This window comes from Engraulis encrasicolus, chromosome 3 (assembly GCF_034702125.1).
Source record: "Engraulis encrasicolus isolate BLACKSEA-1 chromosome 3, IST_EnEncr_1.0, whole genome shotgun sequence".
Lineage (NCBI taxonomy): Eukaryota > Metazoa > Chordata > Actinopteri > Clupeiformes > Engraulidae > Engraulis > Engraulis encrasicolus.
This window is the reverse complement of record NC_085859.1, coordinates 30,616,254-30,639,688: the sequence shown is the minus strand read 5'-3', so window position 1 is coordinate 30,639,688 and position 23,435 is coordinate 30,616,254. Positions and strand designations below refer to the sequence as shown.

Below are 23,435 nucleotides of genomic sequence, written 5' to 3'. Positions count from 1 at the left end.
GTGGCCAGTGCAGAAATGGCCAAAATTGCAACCCTGTGTACTGCTGCTACCGTTGCTTGGCAACAGTTATATAGCACAAGGGAGGGTAGTAGAAGTAGAAGACAGCCAGTCGAGCTGATCAGGAACATGTAAAGCAGTGAAAGGTGTTTGATGGCAGAGGTTTAATTATTCAGATAAAAGGGAGACTCATATTGCAGGCTGTCTTATCGCAAACGAAACCCCACAGAAGCCACATGGCCACACACACACACACAGTTATTGTGTTCTGACAGAGATCTGCTGCAGTCTAAACTGAAGTGATAAGCTACAATTTTCACCCCCAAAAAAATCTTTTTTCATTTTTTAACTACCTTGTTTGAACTATATAGAGAATACAATGCACACAGAATGATAGGTCTATCAAAACACCCTGAAAAAATGATGTAAAAAATGTAGTCTAAATATGTAGGTAATTTGTGAGGCATAATGATTATTTGCTAGCTTCTTCGTAGCTGCTGTTTGTACTAAACTGTAAAAAAAAAAAAAAAGAGTTAGCCTTTCAACACTGTCATCTAATTAGAATTAGGCCTAGGTACCGCTTGACTGTTCCCAGAAAAAAAAAACATTGCAGTGTCGTACAGCACACTCCTGCAGCAACAGCACATTTCGCCTCATTAAATGATTTAGGTATTGGAGGAAGCGTGGTTTATTCAGATTCAGAGTCTCAAATGTGTGTTTTCTCCCACCAGCGAGGTTAATTTGATTTTGACCCGGCAATCTGTGCACCATCTTGCGCCACTACAGTCCCTCTCTTTACTGTGCTCCAGCTCGAGTGTGTCAGGCAGGCTCCCTTATGCCAAATCTCTCCCTTATGACAAATCCTTATGCCGATGTATGGATGTATTTTGAGTGCTGAGCCTTGGAGCCGATCCAGGGGAGTGATTCTCTGTGGGGATCCATCCCCAGGGGCGGATATATCTATTTTGAGGCCCCAGGCAAAATATAAACATGAGGCCCTCAAATTATACAGACATACAGTCATTATACAGACATAAAATGATGTGTTTTGGTGCTATTTTAGTGTTTTCTCTCATATCTTCGATTACTTTACATGAGATACAAATTAAGATCAAGCCTATTTTTTGTGTGTGTTTTTACTGCGACTGGTGTGACAGTTAGGGCCTCTACGGAGGACAGATTTGGTCGGGGCCCTAGACAATTGCCTTGGTTGGCCTAATGGAAAGTCCGCCTCTGTCCACCCCCCTTCTATACACTGCAGTGGGGTTGTAGGGATGGGGCCGGGCCGACAACAGACACAATTTCTTAGCTTACTGTAAATGGAACCTGTCTCGGCTGAGGTAACCGCACTGCCCCACTACTTCCCCACTGACATCTTGTCTGTCACTGGGGCAGATACAGCATTTTCCCAAGCAGTGCCGCATCGAGCAAATAGGCAGCACATGCGAATAAGGGTGTTTTTGAGTTTCCTCACATCTCTCTCATCTTCATTTCCACATCTCCCCAAGAACTTTTCTGCTTTCGTGGAACCAGAGCTGGAGTTGCAGTCAAAGCCAGGCGAAAGGAGAAGAAATGGAGATACAAGCCCTCTGTCCCTGCAATCGTGATGGGGAATGTGAACTCGCTGAACAACAAAACCGACGAGCTGACTGCCCTGGTAAGAAATCAAAAGCTGTTCAGAGAATCGAGTCTGATCTGCCTCACTGAAACATGGCTGAATAGTCTCACTCCTACTGCTAATGTTGACTTACCGGGCTTCAGCACAGCCAGACTGGACAGAGACAATGTACTCTCAGGGAAAAAGAAAGGAGGTGGACTGATCATGTACATTAACAACAAGTGGTGCCATCCTGGACATGTTACTGTGAAGGAAACGGTTTGCAGTAAAGATGTGGAGCTACTGGCCATCAGCCTACGCCCCTACTACACCCCAAGAGAATTTTCTCATGCCATAATCATCTGTGTCTACATCCCACCGCGAGCTGTTCCAGACATTGCCTGTGACATTCACTCGACTGTTGCAAAGCTACAAACACAGCACACAGAGGCTTTCTTTGCCATAACTGGAGATTTTAACCATGTAACCCTTGATTCCACCCTCACTAACTTCCACCAGTTTGTTGACTGTGCAACAAGAAAGAACAGAACAATCGACCTCCTGTATGCAAACGTGAAAGATGCCTACAGCGCCACCCCCCTTCCCCCACTGGGCTCCTCTGACCACAACCTGATCCATCTCCAGCCTTTGTATGTCCCCAAAGTACAGAGACTTCCAACTACCACACGCACTTTCAGGGAATGGACACCAGTAGCAGAGGAGACGCTGAGGGACTGCTTCGAGATCACAGACTGGCACACTGATCACGCCGATGACACTCAACTATATATCTCTGTCGAGCCTAGCCAAACCACTGCCATTCATGCCTTGACTAAATGCATGTCTGCCATCACAGATTGGATGAACAGTAACTTCCTAAAATTAAATGAGGATAAAACTGAAGTGTTGCTCATTGGGCCTAAGGAAAAACGTGCAAAACTCCACTCAAGCCTAGGTGACCTAAGCATACACATTAAAGATAAGGTTACTAGCCTAGGTGTGGTCATAGACTCGGATTTGAGCTTTGAGCCTCACATCAACAAGATAACAAAATCTGCTTTTTTCCATCTTAGAAATGTTAACAAAGTGCGCGGCTTGGCCCCCCAACAAGACGCTGAGAAACTTATTCATGCCTTTGTCACCAGTAGGATAGACTACTGCAATGCTCTCTTCTCTGGTCTCCCCAAAAAATTAATTGACAAATTGCAACTCATTCAAAATTCTGCGGCAAGAATCCTAACAAGAACCAGAATGAGAGAGCACATCTCTCCTGTCTTGGCAGACCTGCACTGGTTACCTGTCTCATACAGAATCGACTTTAAGATTCTGCTCACAGTATTTAAAGCATTAAATGGACTTGCCCCTAGCTATATCTCAGACATGCTCTCTTTTTATGCCCCTGCTCGAGCTCTCAGGTCCACTGATGCCAAGCTGCTAAGGACCCCCACCCCCCCGCAGAAGAAGATCGGCGACGCCGCGTTTGCCTGCTATGCGCCCAAGAGATGGAACGCCCTCCCCATCGAGATCCGATCAGCCACCTCCGTCGACTCCTTTAAGAAGCAGCTGAAGACCCACCTCTTCATCCTTGCCAACTCCTAGCTGCCAAGGCGTCATAGTGTCCCAGCTGCCGCAGCGCCCTTACTACTCGCAACCAGCCCTGGCAGGGGGCTCCCCTAGGTGGCCGCTGGTCTCTGCCTGAGGTTTCTTCCTGACTACAGGGGGTCTTTTTTTCTCAGACTTCACTGAGCTTTTTTTTCCCCCTTACAAACTATGAATCAAGCGAAAGGGAGTTTTTCCTCACCCCTGATGCCACCAGGGGCCGCACCTGAGCGCCCAATCTCTGTGTGACTATCTATGACTTATGATAGGCCCAGCCACTATGGACCTTACACATCTAAGAATCCTGGTCCTATCCTACGTTGACCTTATGACTCTACATTCTCTGTCTATCTCTTCTTCCTCTGCCTTCCTGCTTTTTCTGCCTCTCCTCTATACCTCTCCTTTTAAATCTATCTCTAAAAATGTTTTCTTTTTTCCATTTGTTAAGCACTTTGAGTTACATGCCTTGTATGACACATTGCTATACAAATACAATTATTATTATTATTATTATTACTTACTACAGGGCAGTGATGACCTGGAGGAGGCCACAGCATGTACAACAGATTACATCAACTTCTGCATGGACATTGTTGCACCAACCAAGACTGTCCGCTGTTACCCAAATAACAAACCCTGGGTAACCAGTGAGGTCAAACAACTCCTCAATAGGAAAAAGAAACTTTTCAAGGAGGGTAACTTGACAGAGCTGAGGAGCGTACAGCGAGAGCTCAAAAGCACCCTCAAGGAGGCCAAGGTTGCATATGGGAGGAAAGTGGAAAAGAAAATGAGTGACAATTCCAGAGAGGCTTGGCAGGGACTTAGAAACATCACCGGCTGTGGGAAGAAGAGATGCATGGTTGATGGCGACCCATCAATGGCCAATGACCTAAACCAGTTTTACAACCGGTTTGGCAACTTTGGCACTGGGGGAGGTCACTCAGTCGTCACCTCTCAAGCTCCCTCACCCCCCCAGCCCGCACTTGACAACGACTCTGGCAACGACCCTGAAGATCATTTTTCAGCCGGCTCCGATCTCCCTCACTCAGAACCCCCCACTCTCAGCGACACTCCACCCTGTGACAAATACATGGACACTACATCTACCCATCCCCCAGCTCTGCCTATGGCCTCCACCCCGACCATCTGCAACTCTGCCATAGCACCCCCACTGATGGACACAGCAGACCCACCAACCCCCACTGTCGCTACCCCCCGCTCCAGTCCCTCACCTCTGCCACTGGAAACAACTTACCCACCACCAACACCCACCTCTCCCACCCGCCCACAGCCATCACTGACTATCACCTCTGAACAAGTCAGAGGGGTACTGAAAAAGCTAAAATCCAAGGCAGCTGGCCCTGATGGCGTTTGTGCAAGACTGCTCAAGACATGTGCTGAGGCATTAGCTGAGCCATTACATCACCTGTACAATAGGAGTCTGCAGGAAGGAAAGGTCCCCACCATGTGGAAAACATCATGCCTGATACCCGTCCCAAAGAAAGCACACCCCAAGGAACTCAACGATTACAGACCGGTTGCCCTCACCTCACATCTAATGAAAACATTTGAACGGGTGCTGCTGCGCTACCACCTCAAGCCCCAGGTACGACACGCACTAGATCCTCTGCAGTTTGCCTACCAAGAGAACGTGGGAGTGGAGGATGCTATCCTGTATCTCCTCCACAGGATACATTCTCACTTGGACAAGGGTGGCTGTGCTGTGAGAATCATGTTTTTTGATTTCTCCAGCGCTTTCAACACTATTCAACCACTGCTGCTGAGAGATAAACTGGTGCAGATGGGAGTGGAGCCTGGCCTGGTGACCTGGATCACTGACTACCTCACGGAACGACCCCAGTTTGTAAGGATGGGTGACATCACATCTGAGACAGTGGTGAGCAGCACAGGAGCGCCACAAGGAACGGTGCTTTCCCCCGTACTGTTCACTCTGTATACGACAGACTTCAGCTACAACTCTGCGACATGCCACATGCAGAAGTTCTCAGACGACACTGCAATTGTGGGGTGTATCAGAGATGGTCAGGAGGAGGAGTACAGGGGACTGGTTGACGACTTTGTGGGATGGTGTCAAAACAATCAGCTGCACCTGAACACCACCAAAACCAAGGAAATGGTGGTTGATTTCAGGCGCTCCATCCCACCCTTGGTGCCTGTCTCTATTGGGGGAGAGAAAGTGGAGACTGTCAGCACTTACAAGTACCTAGGATTGCACCTCGACAATAAACTGGACTGGTCCACAAACTCAGATGCACTCTACAGGAAAGGCCAAAGCAGGCTCTATTTCCTCAGAAGGCTGAGGTCCTTCAATGTCTGCAGCCGACTTCTGCTTATGTTCTACCAGTCTGTCATGGCCAGCGTGCTCTTCTTTGCTGCGACATGCTGGGGAGGAAGCATCAGGAAGAGAGATGCTGGACGCCTTGACAGACTGGTGAGGAAGGCGGGATCAGTGGTGGGCATGGAACTGGAGACACTCACCTCAATAACCGAGAGCAGAACACTGAGCAGACTAGACTCTATTATGGACAATCAGCATCACCCCCTTAACGCCACCTTCACTAACCAACTGAGTCTGTTCAGCCACAGACTCCGTGCTATCACCTGCAGGACTGACAGACTAAGGAAGTCCTTTGTCCCATGGGCAATTCAGCTGTTTAACAACACACAGAAGGACACTAAGAAGAACATCATCATAGGGGACTGGACTGCCTGAGATGCCAGAGCTGGCCCAGCCCGGGAAACCTCTTGGTGTGTGTGTGTGTGTGGTGTGTGTGTGTGTGTGTGTGTGTGTGTGTGTGTGTGTGTGTGTGTGTGTGTGTGTGTGTGTGTGTGTGTGTGTGTGTGTGTGTGTGTGTGTGTGTGTGTGTGCTGTCCAATAACTGCACTAAGGAACTTTTGACCCTTGACCACTGGACATACTTGTTTTTCCTGCTTACCACAAGCAAAGACTGTGATCTGTCGGAGCTGGCCCAGTTACTGGGGAACCTCTTTGTGTGTGTGTGTGTGTGTGTGTGTGTGTGTGTGTGTGTGTGTGTGTGTGTGTGTGTGTGTGTGTGTGTGTGTGTGTGTTCTGTGTGTGTGTGTGTGTGTGTGTGTGTGTGTGTGTGTGTGTGCTTGCCTAATACACTTACCTGTACTTTACTGTGACATTGTAAGAATTTTTAACCCCTATCATACTCTGTACACTGCCTACTTCTACATACTATACTATATCATAGATGTATCCATCAACACTTGTTGTCTACCTTAACTGACAGAGTATGTTTTTCTGCATTGGTCTATCCCAACTCACAGAATGTCCTTTTGCACAATTAGCTTTTCTACATTTATTATCTCTATTATTTTATTTTATTTTCCCCACCCTGATGACTATTCCTGTGTTTATTTTTGTCTTGAAATGTCCATGTAGGCTTTTGTGTATTTGTGTATTTATGTAAGCTACTGGATACCTGAATTTCCCCCTGGGGATCAATAAAGTTACTCTACTACTCTACTACTCTACTACTCTACTACTCTACTATCTCTCTCTCTCTCTCTCTCTCTCTCTCTCTCTCTCTCTCTCTCTCTCTCTCTCTCTCTCTCTCTCTCTCTCTCTCTCTCTCTCTCACACACACACACACACACACACACACACACACACACACACACACACACACACACACACACACACACACACACACACACACACACACACACACACACACACACACACACACACACACATACAGATGTTTTTACCTTAGCTTGTAAATGAACCCGTAATTGAGTTTGAGGAGCTGTTCCTCAGGGCCCACCCAAAGAAGCGATAGAATTCTTCTAATCTGTTTCTGGGATCAGAGAAGGAAGGATGCAGGGAGGGGGTGAGAGGAGGAAGAGTGAGAGAGTGAAAGGCAGAGAGAGGGAGAGAGAGAGAGAGAGAGAGAGATAGAGAGAGAGAGAGAGAAGGAGAGAGAGAGAGAGACAGAAAGAGAGAAAATGATATGGCGAGAAAGATAAATACTCTCTCAAAGTCAGATGATTAAATCGGCCGGGGATGTACGTGCACTGTCCGGCAGCCCTAATACTGTTCATCAGACCAATCGGAAGCCTCAAAGCGCAGCATTGTTCTTCACTCTGATTGATTCTTCTTCACAGAATACTAGACAAAGACAGTCCTCCAAAATCCAATCTAACAAAAGTGGGTCGCAAGAACTTTACACAGCTCAGGGTTTTACTATGTGGAAGCGTCAATGAATAATGTAATGACTCTTCCTAGAGTACTCTGTACTGTGTATGTTTAATTCAGTGCATGTGTATTATTCTATTGTTGGGCACATTTTTTTTGCACATTTTAAATATATTTTTTATCCCTCACGACCTGCCGGCTCAGACAGATCCACAGTTTGTCACAGCAAGGCAGCCTAGAATGTATCAGTCTACCAAATCAAATGCATTTCCTATAGTCACCATGGTATGCATCCAGTACACACACTAGATAATGTAATTGGGCCTTTTTTATATCTCAGGTTGCATTTTGTTTTAACTGTTCTATCTATACAGAGCACTCGCATTTACATCTGACATCAAACACATTTCAGATCCCTACTGAGTGAGTGTGGGTTTTGTGAGGCTAAACTTTGAAGCTGAGAACAATGTAAAACGTCCACATTATATTAGTCATGTGGCCCAGATGGCTAATAGGCTGGTGGCAAGGTGTTCAACAGGCACTCCATAAAAAGAGCAAAAAACCCCGGAGAAACCTCCTGATTGTCAGCGCCTCGCTAGTGCATGTCACATTTCATGAATATCATAATGACTCCACTTGTCTCCTGAATGTCATTTGTTGAAGGCTGTTACACCGGGAGCAAAATACTTGGGGCGAGTTCAAGATGTCAAAAACAGTTCAAGGTTGTTTGCTTCACAGTTGCTGCACGAGGCATACCCAAACCCCACTGCACAGGGCTGCTGCTAAGGTTTTGGAGGCCCTGAGCATAACCGATCAGGAGGCCCCCCTCATAACTAAATAGTAATAATAATAATACGTTTTTAAGTCAATCTCAATAGGAGGCCCCAATTTTGGGGGAAAGTGGTTGAGGCCCTAAGCGCTCTGCTTATTCTGCTTATGACCAGCTGCGGTCCTGCCACTGCACAAGAGACATGGATGTGGCCACCGCCGGCTAGACAGCGGAAACAAAGAGACGCGAGACTTGGGAAAACCTTTGATTTGATGGTGGCTGGGGAGATTCAAGTGGCAAATTTAAGGTCAGCAAGCCCTGATTAGCTACGGCAGAGAGACCGGGAAACAAGGGAAGGAAACGCATGAACATTCTAAAAGGATTGTATCTCTTTTCTTTCATATATGCTGTGCAGAGTACAGGGGCCTATACAAAGCTGGTTCAGGATAAGTTAAGGTTAAGGTAAGAGGTAAATCACCTACTACAAGAGCCTTTCTTAAGAAAATGAAGACTCCATTCTACTTCTATTAGGTGATTTACCTCTTAACTTAACCTTAACCTATCCTGAACCAGCTTTGTAGTATAGGCCCCCGGTGACTACACACATGTACAAAAACAGCCTGACTTTTTAAACAGGAAAAACCACAACATGATCAAGTGATTGCCTCTGTGTTTTAGCCCCCCCCCCCCCATCCCCAATCCTTGATATTTCTTTCCTCTTCTTTCTCCAATTCACTGTCAATGGGAAATAAAATTGCATCTACATTTCACTGTGCTGCAGGAAGATGTGTGTGTATGAGGGTTTCACAGCAAGGCAGTTGTCAACAGAAGCAGAGATATTAAAAACATCGGATATGGCACTTTTGACATATTGAACATGCCCACCCCACTGCTGCTGGGAGGTTGGTGAGCACAGATGTAACTTACTTCTTACTTACTTCACTCACAGATGCATACACATGTGTACACAGACACTGGCGCACAGTCACAAGCACGAATGCACCCACACGCACACACACAAACACGCATAGTGTGCATCCATCTGTGTGTGTGTGTGTGTGTGTGTGTGTGTGTGTGTGTGTGTGTGTGTGTGTGTGTGTGTGTGTGTGTGTGTGTGTGTGTGTGTGCTTGTACTGTATGTCTCTGCATTCGAATGTGTGCGTGCTAATGTCTAAATGAGTAAATGCTTTCTCAGCATATAGGTTACAAAAAAATTAAAGCAGAGGGCAAATGCAAGGAGGGAGCAGGGATAAGATGAATACATCCCCGGCGCTGACCTTATAAGCGGGGAGCAAAGATGGATGATGAGCGCTGGTGATTTTACCACTGCTCTCCGGAGCCAGGCGTGCAGAATACATGAGGCTCCGCCATCACCATAGCCACTGCCGCCGCCACCGCCGCCATACGCGCACACCCACGAAGCACCAGAAGATTTGGCCAGCGCTCAAACACCATCTGTATGTGCGTTCACGCTGTGCCCACTTCTGGCCGTCTTCTGCCGGCGAGTTTTCTCCTCTGGATGGAGTCTTTATGGCGGGTAGCAGTACACTTGATTGCCCCCGTAGCTTATAGGGCCTGCCTGTCAAGTCCTATACTGCCGTGCAAAGTCACAGTGCAGTAACTACACATTATGTCAAAACCCCACAGTTAACCCTTTGTGCTTCCATCGGAAATATGTTACAGCACTGCACCCACAAATTGGGAGATTTTTTAAATGAATGAGGAGATGGTGGTGAAGGGAGCGGGAGCTGGGGAACTTGGGACAGGTGGGACAGACGACGTGCCCTCCCCCACACACTCCTCCCTCCTCAACCCCGAAATGGCTGTGTCGCTGGCGAGACAGGGCCCTTTTCACCCAGGTCATTAGTGGTAGGAATGTCTAAGGTGAGCTATTGTGCAGTCCTCCTGTCCTGTGCCATTAAGGGGAGCGAGGCTGGGTGTCTTACTGTCTGGCTGGCTGGCAGTATTCAAAATAGTTTTCAGGTGACAAAATGTTTGCAGGGCCCTTTTCCTCTATGCCCTTGACTTATGTGTTATTTGTAGCAGCCTTCTGCTCTCGCCACGAGTGGCTTGGGCGAAAGCCAACTGTTGGCTCCGTCAAACAGTCTGGTGAAACCTAAGAGGAATCCCTCTCCATGGAGGGTGGGAGATGGTCTGTTCTTACATTAAATTAATTGGAGTTCCGAATTCAAATTAAAACCCATATTTTGCTTTATTAGCATGACTGTTACGATATCCTTAGTGTCACAAAGGCATACATAACAAAACAAAAGTGTGAATAGTGTCACCTTAACCAATCAGTAACAGACTTTGCGGGTGAGTACTGCATCACCACTCTCAACTGTTTGCTGATTGGCTAAACAGTGAGCGAACCAAGCTTGGAGGGTGAACTTTGGGTGGAGTACATAGGATGGCGTCGCCAGGCTATACCACGAGGGCTGATACAGATGATCACTCGTCGTCTCCTGGTGTTTCCCAGGAGCTTCACAGCATGTTCTGCCTGGTGTCATTGTCATGTGCCTTTTCAAATGTCTGCCTAGCGCCCGACAGGCATGGCAGACAGTGTGTTTTGTCAGTACCTGTGCAAGCGTGATCAAAACACAATGCCACATGATACACAGCTCCCTGAGATTGTATCATACAGTGTCGGAAAAAGATGATACTTCTGGTTAGCATTCAGATTTCTCGTCTGGTAACAATGGCTGTCTACACTGCTCACGCAAACCTTTGACGGAATGTTTTTCCCCTTTCTCATTCTCATGATTAGCACCATCATCTGAACTCGTTAAAACATTAATCATCAAACTTTAATATTGCTTCAGGACATTACAGCACTATACCTGAAGCACTATCCATCTCCCCCTCTATCCGTTAAGATGTTGAGTTGCCAGGGGCTTTTCCAAGAAGTTGGTGTAACACTATCCCCTGATGATGGTCCAAGAGCCCTGGTGATGGTATACTTTATAGCTTGCACTATACTTTGGTACCATGTGGACAGTATGAGCTCATTAATATGATTAAAATGTTATGGAAGCTTTGCGTTGTTATAACAGGGTGGACCAAATTAGATTTCCGGGGGAGATTTAGAGGTATTTCTATCACCAGAATTACATGCCACAACTCAAGCTTTATGTTTTCAGTTAAACAGCATTTGCAGGAAAACGTGAAAGAAATTCAGCAAAATTATAGTTGTATATAATGAAGTATCTCCTCTGAGTGTGCCATGTTTTCCAAGCATGTTAAAATGTTGCTGTCCAAGGTCCTGAAAACAAGCAAGGCAAACTGGTTTGTGTAGATTTCACATCGATTAGATTGTGTAGATTTCACGGCTGCCATGTCATAATGGATATGCCTGACTCCAACATCAGGGGTGATTGCTTTTCATTGGACCTGCATTGAACTTTCATAACCCACCCAATATGTCCTTTACGAAAGTGGGGGGCATGCTACAAAATGATTGAGCATGACAGTGCAGCTGTCTCCCAGATCTCTCAAAATGTTTCTCTCTACAGCAGGGGTCCCCAAACTTTTTTCTCTGGGGGCCACATTATCGTTCCTGACTGTGATCAGGGGCCGGGATCAATCATGTGGGCTGTATACTAGGCCACTACCTGTTATAGCCATAATTTCTAGTACAAAATAGTTAATCATCACAAGTGATTTGTAAAAGAAGTGAGTACTTAACATGTTTTTCAATTTGAAATACCACAGGTTTTCCTTTAAATTTCTATTAACAATGTACAATAGCAAGGAAAGGTTAGAAAAATATGGTGATGGACAGTTTATGAGTGATACAATAGAAATGGTAGGCCTGTTGATATTACAGTGAGATGAGAAACTTCTGGTGATTCACACTAGGTTAGTGAAAATTAAACTGTAGGAAGGCCTGTTGATAAATAGAATAAAATGTTTAAAAAATATATTTCATCTTTTTTTTTTCTTTGAGAATTGCTTCTTTGGGACAGTTCAAATGGTGAGGTGCAGAGAGGTGGAGGGCCGGTCAACGGGGCTTGGGGGGCCGCATCCGGCCCCTGGGCCTTAGTTTGGGGACCCCTACAGTAATATTTTCTGTTTTGATATTGATGGTGTTTACCAATGTTTATCTATTTGACTGTGGGCTATATTACTATTGTTTTTTTTTTCGCAGGTAAAAACCATTGCTTAGATGGAGCCTTCTCTGACTGCTTGCCCCAAAGACAGAGAACTCCCCCTGGCCATTGTAATCGGGCCGCAATAGTGCAAGCTGGCCGGTGGGAACATTGCTTCGACCCCTCTGGTCACCAGGAATGATGCGAAGAGACCTGTCTGGTCAACAGGAATGATGCAGACAGACTTGTCTCGGCTGGCAGGAATGACAATGTACTGTAACTGTGTACATGTAAGCCTGTTTGTTGGCCTTACTTCTGCCTTGACAGGGCAGCTACGACAGCAAGAACCAGTCCGGGCAGCAGTGCATCCACAAGCAGAGGCGGACTTTCCATTAGGCAAACCTAGACAATTTCCTAGGGCCCTGACCAAATTTGTGCTGCATAGGGCCTCCAACTGTCACACCAGTCGCGGTAAACACACACACACACAAAACAATAGGCTTGATCTTAACTTGTACCATAACCGAAGACATATATGAGACGAAAGACTAAAATGGCACCAAAACACAGAATTTCATGTCTGTATAATGACTTTTGAGGTCCCCATGTTTATATTTCGCCTAGGGCCCCAAAATGGGTAGCTCCGCCCCTGTCCACAAGCCTTTGCCACCAGCAGGCAGTGGCAGACCTATACCATCCCCAGAGTATGAGGGCTGGTAACAGGTGCAACGGGATACAGACTGAACAACGATGGCAGAAAGGAGAGCCTTCTGTCCTGTCTGTTGTGGCATAGAGCAGCGGTTCCCAAACTTTTCCCCATGCGCACCCCCTTTTACATTTCGATGTGGTTCGCGCACCCCCTAAGCAAATATTGCACAGCCGCACATTTTAGGAAATCCTCATTTCCAAAAGACCTGACTTTTTTTTTGCCATCATTAATGGAACTTGTTGCATAACAAGTCTAGGAGTTATAAATGACACTTCAGCTGGATTCTTCCAGCATACAATTCACCAAAAAACAATTACAAACTATGTAATGTTCCTTAATTTTTGTATAAAAACCCACATCTCAGCCATTGCTCTATTCAACTCACGCACCCCCTTGTAGCAGGTCGCGCACCCCCAGGGGTGCACGCACCCCAGTTTGGGAAACCCTGGCATAGAGAATCAGTGGTCAGCAGAGGTGCTGCACTCAGTGTTGCCAGATTGGGCTACTTAGGATGGCCCTCTGTGGGTAAAAAGGGCATTTGGGCAGATTTTTCTGATGATTTATGGCCATAGAAATCAATAGAATTTATTTCAAATTGGGCGGGATTTAGTTCTTTCAGGTTTTGAGCAGTTTTTGGGCTGGAAGTCATCAGTCCCCTCTGGCAGCCCTGACTGCACTGGGGATGCGGTTGGATGCAACACAAGCCTCAGATGACATAACAGTACTGATATAAAATAAGAGTGCAGACCGCCACCACCACACACTTGACCTTTGTCTAGCTCATAGTAATAAGTCGAATGCAGTGAAAATGAAACGGAAAGTTGTCTGCACTTCAGATCCCCTTGAGAAGTTTTCTGGCTGACTCACTAATGCTGCTTTGAGTAGCTACTGTGATATTCCATCAGGGATTCTAGGTGGTGAAGCTAAGTCTAACTGACGGACATTGCACACAAACCCCAATTGACATTGCGTGCATTTGAGGAAAACAAGCTATTTGATGTCTTTGATTTGATTACAGGAAGTGTACAAATAGTTGGTTCTTGTGTTCATTTCAGCCTATCACATTTTCAAGCTAATGAATTAACCAGACAACTGATGCCAATGAAGACTAAAAATCACAAAAACCATCCAAATCACATCGCAAGATTGCTGTAGATTTGCCTCACCCAATGACAGTATAGCTTTCCATGAAGATACAATGAGGAGACAGTCATTGTTTGTGAGCCACAGTGAGGTGTGTACAAATGTTTCATTCTGTTTGTCTTCTGTAGCTTGAATTCCTGTTTTTCCTTCACACAAACAAACTATATGATTCTCCGCGGGGTACTTCAGCTGTGGTTTAGATCCCACCAGCGCAGGGTAGCCTAATTGGTGGTTTGTACATAAAGCTGTGGGTTGTACTGTAACTACACCGACTGCTGTTGGCTCCACTATGGATTTATTGTTACAGTGATGCATTTTCTCTGTCATAAGCCAATACTGCTTTTTTTCCCCGTTTTCTTTGAGGGCAGAGAGGACGGGGGCTTTGTGTGTGTGTGTGTGTGTGTGTGTGTGTGTGTGTGTGTGTGTGTGTGTGTGTGTGTGTGTGTGTGTGTGTGTGTGTGTGTGTGTGTGTGTGTGTGTGCGTGCGTGCGTGCGTGTGTGTGTGTGTTTTGATGTTGCTCATGCTGCAGAGCCAATGACAAAGTGAAATCCCTTCTGAGTAACTAGCCAGAACAGTGTCATTCACTGTTCCCCCCTCCGGCATGAGTCTGTCTTGTCAGAATGACTATGATGATGATGATGTTTTTTCTCTCCCCTTTCCATGGGAGTCAAGCCACATGGGCGTTCTTGCTTGTTGTTGAGAAAGCAAGGGGACGGGAGCAGGGCCGCTGACAGCTTTCGCTGGGCCCAGGACAAAATCACCTGAAAGGGCCCCCTACCAAATAAATGCAATGTAAAGGGACCCAATTCTGTGCCCCCTATCTCCCTGGGCCTGGGGCAACATACACGTTTGGTGGGCCTAGTCAAAAATCTGCGTAAACATCTCTGAGACGGCAAAAAAATCCACAGCCCTTCAATCTAATTGTTTGTGTTCAATCATCCCTGAAAGATTAGAGCGGGAGAGAAAGTGACAGCGGTTTCATTGTGCCCAACATAATGCAGGTGGCTTTATGGGAAACATCTTATGCTGGTGCCATAACACACCATGGCAACTTCCTCACGGTTATTTTTCATGGCTGTTAGTTTGTGTTGTTTATCACTAATGTGAATAACAGAAGATGTTTTGCGGCTCTGCAGAGGTGGTGAGCAAGTATTCTAATCCCTGTCAGTTCTTTTGAGGATTTTTTAAAATTTGCTTTGAAAAAGAGGAAGGCATGTGCTCAGAATTCCAAGTGAGTACAGCCGTTTGAGCAACTTCACCCATGCCGTACTCGTTTTCTTTTTTCTTTCTTCTTGTCGGAGGAAAATAAACACTTGCTTTCTTGTATTGATCTCTGTTCCACTACTGAGCTCCCTGCTTTCAAAAAGCACATCTTGAGAACCAAGGCCTCAGGCCGCCCAAAGGACCCAGGGAAAACACATTCAAATGCAGAGTTACCTCATTGTTTTTAAAATGCCATGTCCTTCTCGGTCGCCTAGGAATTAACTTGTGCGTGCATGCATGAGTATCACGTGTCAGGGCATGCATGAGAATCAAGTGTTGGGGCAGGAGATAGGATGTAGACCAGAGGGTTACAGGCTCAAATCCCACCTTTACACTCCGCCACTCACTCCATGGCTGAGGTGCCCCTAAGCACGGGAGCTACTGCTCTACGGATTGTAACCAATACCCTGTAGCTACTCAATATAAATGTGAGTTGCTTTGGTTAAAAACATCAGCTAAGTGTAATGTCATTGATGCAATTTGTCTGCACCATTTGTTTCATGTCAGAAAACCATTTCACAACAGCAACACATTATTTTCACTTTGCTGGAATATAAGTAGCCTATCTGTGATCCTGCATGGGTTTTATGGGTTTTTTGCCTGCATGGGTTTTATTTATTTATGTTTGGGTTTTTATTTCACACGTGTGATTCCCATTGAGCCAAATGTTATGGCTGTGGTCGGAATGAGAAGCAACAAACGGCATATGGACAAAATGGGATACACCCGCAATCAAGCACAAACTGACACGCATTACACTGGTCATGCTTGTGAGACCATCAGTCTGAGAATGCTGGTTAGCATTTTTTCTCTCTCTATGGCTAACTGTGCGTGTATTGACTTATCTGTACGTAGGCTACATGTAGCATTTCTTGGTTGTAATTACTTCTCTGCGCACCATTTTGCATAGAAACTACAAGACAGCACGGAAAAGCACAGATTCATAAGCTTTTTGTGCGTTACAATATTTTGATGCATATAATCTAATTTAAGATGGGGTACTATCTTTTGTCTCTGTATAAATCTAATATATCTTAGTTAATTGGCCAGGCAATTGAAAGACTATTGCTTCTGTACCCAGCCAGTAATAGATAGATTGCACACACACAAATATTAAATACAAAAACACAAGTGCTCTCTTGGGTCTTATCATTTCATGCAGCTCTTGCACACATGCTCACATAAATGTTTTTCCCCCTTGGATTTCCCATGCAATAAAAACAAACCACTGCCTTATTCATGTTCTTTACATAATTGGGTTTAGGGCCCAACAGTTGCTCAGTGCTGCCTCCAAACAAGTCCCTTTTTACACAGAAGCTAATCTTATGAACTCCACCACTTCAAATTGCTTCCTGAAACAGGAAGGATATTAACCTTCAGGAAAGGTAATAATTCCTCGGCTGAATTTAATAGTGTGTTACGAGAGTAGAGAGCAGATCAGAGCAAAGCAGAGCCTTCTGTCTCATCCTCTGCTCTGCTTTCGTCGTCGCATATCTCAGAGGCAGCAGAAGATCACACCTGATGGCCGATGGAATCCACCAAGGGGGGAGAAATCGCATGATGGACATTAGCATGATTCCCTGTGAATTACTGCCCAACGAGGAATGCCACATCTGTATGCTGGTGATGGCCACATGAATCTGTTACACCTGTCCTCATGGGGGCTCGCTCGCTGGCCTGCAGTAATCTGTCCATAGACAGATAGGCACAGGCAAGGCAGCCATGTCTCATCTGAGGGGGCCAATGCATTTGCCTATCACTTGGCTTTTTTCCCTGTGTGTGTGTGAGCACGCACACGTGTGTGTGTGTGTGTGTGTGTGTGTGTGTGTGTGTGTGTGTGTGTGTGTGTGTGTGTGTGTGTGTGTGTGCGTGCGTGCGTGCGTGCGTGCGTGCGTGCGTGCGTGCGTGCCTGCCTGCCTGTGTGTGTGTGTGCGTGTGTGTGTGGGTGTGTGCGTCTGCACATGCCTCTGTCTGTTCCTCTGTGGCTGTGGTTAGTGTTGTTCGGGGGTAATGGGGTGGCAGAGGGAGACACGGGTTAACATTTTGACTCAGGAGGATGAAAGGTGGCGAGTGCTAAACTAGTTTCTTGACAATGGAGTGTGAAAATGACTGATGACTGTGAGGTCTGAAATGCACAGTTACATAGGTGTGTGTGTGTGTGTGTGTGTGTGTGTGTGTGTGTGTGTGTGTGTGTGTGTGTGTGTGTGTGTGTGTGTGTGTGTGTGTGTGTGTGTGTGTGTGTGTGTGTGTGTGTGTGTGTGTGTGTGATTGCGCTCACATGAGTGTCTTACAGCATGTTACACATTCAGTAAAGCTAGTTTACGTATAGTCAGAATGATTCCAAGGCCATACTTTTCAAATGTAATGAATACATTCATGTAACAATAATACAGTCATGTCAACTGTGACCTCTTACCACGTTCCGAGGCAGAAGGAACTGTTGTTAAGCGTCAGATTCCAGTTATGAATCGTAATGTTCATGCTGTGGATGATGAATGGGAAGAATCATGGAAGGGCAGTAAATGTGCCCTGTGGGCTGATATTAAAGTAATAAACATTAGATATCATACTTGCCTCTTTTAAATCTCTCTCTCTCTCTCTCTCTCTCTCTCTCTCTCTCTCTCTCTCTCTCTCTCTCTCTCTCTCTCTCTGTGTGTGTGTGTGTGTGTGTGTGTGTGTGTGTGTGTGTGTTTGGATGCGGATGTGTGAATATACTACATGTCTGTGGGTATGTACCTGCTTGTCTCTGATCTACAATGAATCTGTCCTGAATCATAGCTACCAGCAGACCTCTTAATGAACTTGAGTCTATAACATAGTCTTACAAGTAGAATTGCCTGTTGGATGTCACAAGACATAATTACAGTCAGCCAATGGTTATCCTTTCTTCAGACAAGACTGTTTATTGGCCTATTAGTAAAATATCACTGTGTATATGTGGTGTTTAGGAATTACACACACTAAAGTATCTCGTTTATATGGAGCTTTAATGAAAACGCATTCACCTCGCATGGACACATGTACAATAATGATTGCCTCGCTATCATTCTACTCTAGATAGATCTCGCGTGTGTCACTATCTTAATCTCGTGATAGGTTAATCTTATTCTAAGAACACTACATATTCCCTCTTTTTAATAATGAAATTCCTGGAGGTAGAATTAAAGAAAAATCATATCTACATCACTGTAGCTATACTGTATTAACTTAACTTAAGTGTTCTTTCTTTTCTAAGATCAGAATGAAAAAATAAACATCAGTTTAAACTAAACTTAAAAGTAGTTCACCCTTCCATCTTTTTAAACAACAAAATCATTCTTTTTTTTTTTTTTTTTTTTGTAAGCAAAGTTAGAGTTCAGGTAGACATCACATAGTCCTTCTGCCACGCAGGTGGGGACCTGACACGAGTCGACTTCACAGGAACAGTAGGCGACGGTTCCGCTGTCATGGGCTCTGGACCTATGGAAGGGGGGGAATGGATTAGTGTGGTATTGGTGACTGGGACAGACTCAGCCGGTGTGGTGACTGGAGTCGGACTGGAGGGGGCGCTGAGACTGACATCACCGTCGAACTTCTTGACATGAGCGGCGTTTCTCATATTGGGTGGGTTGTTGGGTTGTTGAATGATGACTGCATTTCCTTGTTTACTGATGACTTCATATGGCTGTGATTCAAAGTTGGGGTCTAGCTTGTTTGACTTGTGTAGGTTCTTGCAAAGAACGGTGTCTCCTGGTTGTATTTCCTGATCCTTGGCTCCTCTTCTCTGATCCGCAGCAATGTTGCGTTTCAACTTGTGCAGAGCGTCCTTGTCATGTATTTCCTCTGAAGCAGCGGCATGGGGTTCATCACCGTCAACAGGCATACCGGTGAAGCTTGGCAGTTTGTCGCGGAGCTCCCTGTCCATCAACAGCTTTGCCGGGGTTACTCCTGTGACTGTATGGGGAGTGGTCCGGTAGTGGAACAGAAAACTTTTCAGTGCAACTTTCCAATCTTTGTTTTCAATCTTGGCAATTTTGACTGATTTCAGAATTGTTCTGTTAAACCTTTCCACTTCTCCGTTCGACTGAGGCCAATATGGTACTCCCTTCAGCTGCGTGATGCCATGTGTGGTGAGGTAATCATGGAACTCTCTGGACGCAAACGGTTGTCCGTTGTCGCTTCTCAGATACTTGGGATAGCCATGAATTTGGAACATCATTTCGAGAGCATTAATCACATTGGTTGCATTTGTGACTTTCATGTAGGCAACTTCGGGCCACCTGGAGTAGTAGTCGACTACGGCAAGCACGTAGTTACCTTCAGAGATGCTCAGCAGGTCAATTGCAAGGTAAGTCCAGGGCTGGTCTGGTAGTGGCGTGCGCTCTAGCTCTTCTGGTGGAGCGTTCTTGCCACTTACTTCACATGGGTAGCATTTCTTTACTTTCTTTTCGACCATTTTGTCAAGTTCAGGCCACCAGACTTTAGTTCGCAGTCGTTTCTTTGTTTTCCCGATTCCTTGATGTCCTTCATGTCCTAACCGTAGCACATGCTTTTGCAGGGCTTCGGGAATCACGATCCTGTGTCCTCGCATGACCAGCTGTCCAGCCGTCCAAAGTTCATCTTTGACCGCCTGGTATACTGTGCCTTTGAAGCAGGTCCAGTCATTTTTCTGTATGGCTTGACGTAGCTTGGAGATGGTCGGATCGTCCTTTGAAGCCTGCTCGAGCTCACGGGGGGTTAGAGCATGAGGTACGGAATCTTTGATGATGCTGTAGATGTACTCATCGGCCTCCCTCTCCTCAGCTTTATCGCGATGACCAACGGGTTGACGACTCAGGGGGTCGGCCTTGTTGGTTTTCCCTGGAATGTAGATGACTTGGTAGGTAAACTGTTGCAGGTACAGCAACCACCGTTCCACTCTGGCTGATGGGGGTAGTGAGTTGAGGGATAGCACTTTCACTAGTGCCTTGTGATCTGTGAGGATCTTGAATTCACATCCGATGAGGTACAAACTGAATTTTCGACAGGCCCAGAATACTCCGAGAGCTTCTCTTTCGAACTGAGAGTAGCGTGACTCAGTGGGTGTGAGCTTGCTGGCGTAGTAGACAGGCTTCCAGACTCCGTCTGTCTGTTGTTGCTCTAAGATGGCGCCTACGCCGATGGGGGAAGCATCACAGGTAATTCTGGTTGGTCTGCCAACTGAGTAGTAGGCCATGACGGGGGCGTCGATCAAAGCGGTCTTGAGCTGGTCAAACGCACGCTGTTCCTCCTTCTCCCATTTCCACTCAGCATCGTGCTTTGTGAGTTCCCAGAGAGGCGCAGTTATTGTGTCGAACTGTGGGACGAACTTTGCACAAAACTGGGCCAATCCGAGGAAGCTACGCATTTGTGACGCGTCAGTTGGTGGGGGAGCATGAGTGATGGCTTTGACCTTTTCATCTGACACCTTTAGGCCGTCTTGTGACAGGACGTGGCCCATGTACTTGATGGATGTCAGTTTGATCTGGCATTTCTTCTCATTGACTGTCAGTCCTCTTTCAGCTAGCCGTTGCACCACGGTAGTTAGCCTTGCGTCATGTTCAGCTTCTGTGCTGCCAACAACGACTATGTCGTCAGACATGTTGTACGCACCTGGACAGTCTTTGATAACTTGGCTGATTATCTGTTGGAATTTTTCCGAGGCCATGTTCACTCCGAACAGGAGCCTTTTGTATCTGTAGAGTCCTCCTGGCGCAGCGAATGTTGTGATTTCTCTGGAGTCGGGGTGGAGCTCTACTTGGTGATACGCCATGTTGAGGTCAATTTTGGAAAAGTATTTCCCTCCGGCCATTTCCTGGATGGTTTCGTCGATGGTAGGCACCGGATGACGCTCACGGACGATGGCCACGTTGGCTCTTCGCATGTCAACGCAGATTCGCACATCTCCATGTTTGCGGTCATTTTCTGGTCTTTTCTCCACAGTGACTAGTGGATTCACCCAGTGAGCCGGTTCGGACACTCGCTCGATGACGTCTAGGTCCACTAGCTCTTGTAGCTTTCCAATGACGCGCTGCCGTCGGTTGAATGGAATTCGCCGCACTGGCTGAATGACTGGAGTGACGTCAGGATCAATTTTCAGTCTGAGCTGGTAATTTTTGAGTTTCCCCAGCCCAGTGAAGACTTGTGGGTACTGAGTGCGTAGACTTGACCACACGTCGGCTCCAGAACAGCTCAGAATGTTCGCGTCGATTCCAACTCTCAACAGTCCAAGGTCTTTGCTGGTTCTGCTGCTTAGGAGTGATGCTTGTGCTTGTGGCACCACGAAGAATGAAGCAGTGGTACGCCGTGTTGTGTTTGGGACTTCAACTTCAAGTGTGCATTTGCCTGAGAGTGTGAGGGCTTGTTTACTGGCATAAGAATACAGTTTGGTAGAGGATGGCTGCAGACTGACTTGGGGCCTGGCCTTCTGTAATCTTTTAAAATCATGCACTGACAGCGTGTTGTGGTGAGCACCAGAGTCTATCACCATCGGTTAGGTGAAACCGTTCAGGTGCAGGTCTAGGGTGTCATCTGCTGTAGATAACCTGAATAGGTAGAGATCTTCGGCATCACTCTGTGAGTCATTGCTTTCTCCTTCTTCTACCCTATGTTGGCCTTTTGTCTTTCGACCCTTGGTTTGCTTTGGATCATCCCTGCTGCGACCTGAGGCTCTGCTGTGACCCTGTGAGCTCGGCTTGTCATGTTGGTTTGACTTGCTCTTGTCTTTGTGGAAGCAGAGATCATCAAAATGACCCTTTTTGCCACAGTGGCTGCACTTGTGGTTCTTGGATCGGATGCATTCGCGACCTATGTGTCCTTGTGCACCACATTTGTAGCACCCTGACTGTGATGGTGACTTGGGCTTTATGGGCCTTGCTCTGCCAAAGACCTGGTTTGTGTTGGATGGAGGGCTGAGAATTAGTGCATCTTTGTGGTGGTATGAGGCAATCACTTGGATAAGGCCATCCAGAGTGAGATTAGCCTCTCTGTATAATTTGGCTTTTAATTCAGAATTTTTAATGTGCAGTAGTACTTTATCTCTTACATGATTATCAGCTTCAGCATTGAAGTTGCATGTTTTCACTAGTACTTTGAGGCGAGTGATGAAATTATTTATTGTTTCACCAGCATTGGGCTCTGTTTCCCAGAATTTTGTACGGGATTTTGGAATGTTCTCCCTTAATGCCATCGTGTTGTCGAAGATTCCGATGGCTACTTGAAATACATCTCGTGCAGCTCGCTGATCATTCGCGGGTTGGTCAGGGCCGCGTTAACCCTCGCCGAGGCCCGGTGCAGACGCAATCCGGGGCCCCTACACCACATTATAGGCCTAATGAGCCATATTCAAAACGCATGAAACAACGCAGGCTACACGGTTTACTCCAACACAAAAAAGGGTGCGCTGAACCCCCTGCTGAGTTCACCAGTCACAACGCAAGCCATTGGAAGCATAGCCAGCTGACAGGGAGGAGATTCTGTGCACTGCCGTTTGAGTAAACGTCGGCAGGTCAGCTCAGCTAGAACTTCCAAACAGAAGCACAGCCAAAAGTCTCTTCTTTTTGCTACGTTGCTGCGACCAGTTTGTCGAATCGAAACCGTCGTGGTAAACACGTGTTAAATAATGTAACCTCCAATGGCCTTGGAAAGACTGACTGACTGCCAATGGAAAATAGCCTAGGCTACTGCTACTCCGCTGTCGCTTGTCGCAAGGAGGGAGTCCCCTTAGCAGCGAACCACAGCAAAGCAAAGCTGGCACGAAATCCCCTCAAAATGTACCAATTAAGAAGTCGGCGGTTTTCATCTAGATTAATTGCATTAAACTGCAATAGTATGCAATCATTACAGTGCAAATTCGTAATGTTAGATGTGGATGTTGATGTATCACACAAGTTTTTTTTCTCCCAGATAATTAGGCTACCACTTGCTAACAGAACAATCTGCGAGTGGTACTCAGGCATGTTTTAACTGAACACAAACCCGAACGAACGCAAAGATATAGGCTACGCCGACAGAGCATCGACATTATTACAATGCTTTAGGGAAATGGCCATAACAGTGCTTTAGGAAAATGCGACTATATCATTTT

General features: G+C 46.1%; 1 protein-coding gene across 1 annotated transcript; it reads right to left on the bottom strand.

The window, feature by feature from the left end:
- Positions 1–18,707: 18,707 nt before the first annotated feature.
- On the bottom strand, positions 18,708–21,839 carry LOC134444433 (uncharacterized protein K02A2.6-like). Its single transcript, XM_063193788.1, has one exon. It carries the CDS (start codon positions 21,837–21,839, stop codon positions 18,708–18,710), a length of 3,132 nt encoding a protein of 1,043 aa, XP_063049858.1.
- Positions 21,840–23,435: the final 1,596 nt, after the last annotated feature.

What these genes read in the sequence shown, in the direction of transcription:
- LOC134444433 (XM_063193788.1), bottom strand. Translation starts at nt 21,839, where the DNA reads ATGGTGATAGACTCTGGTGCTCACCACAACACGCTGTCAGTGCATGAT.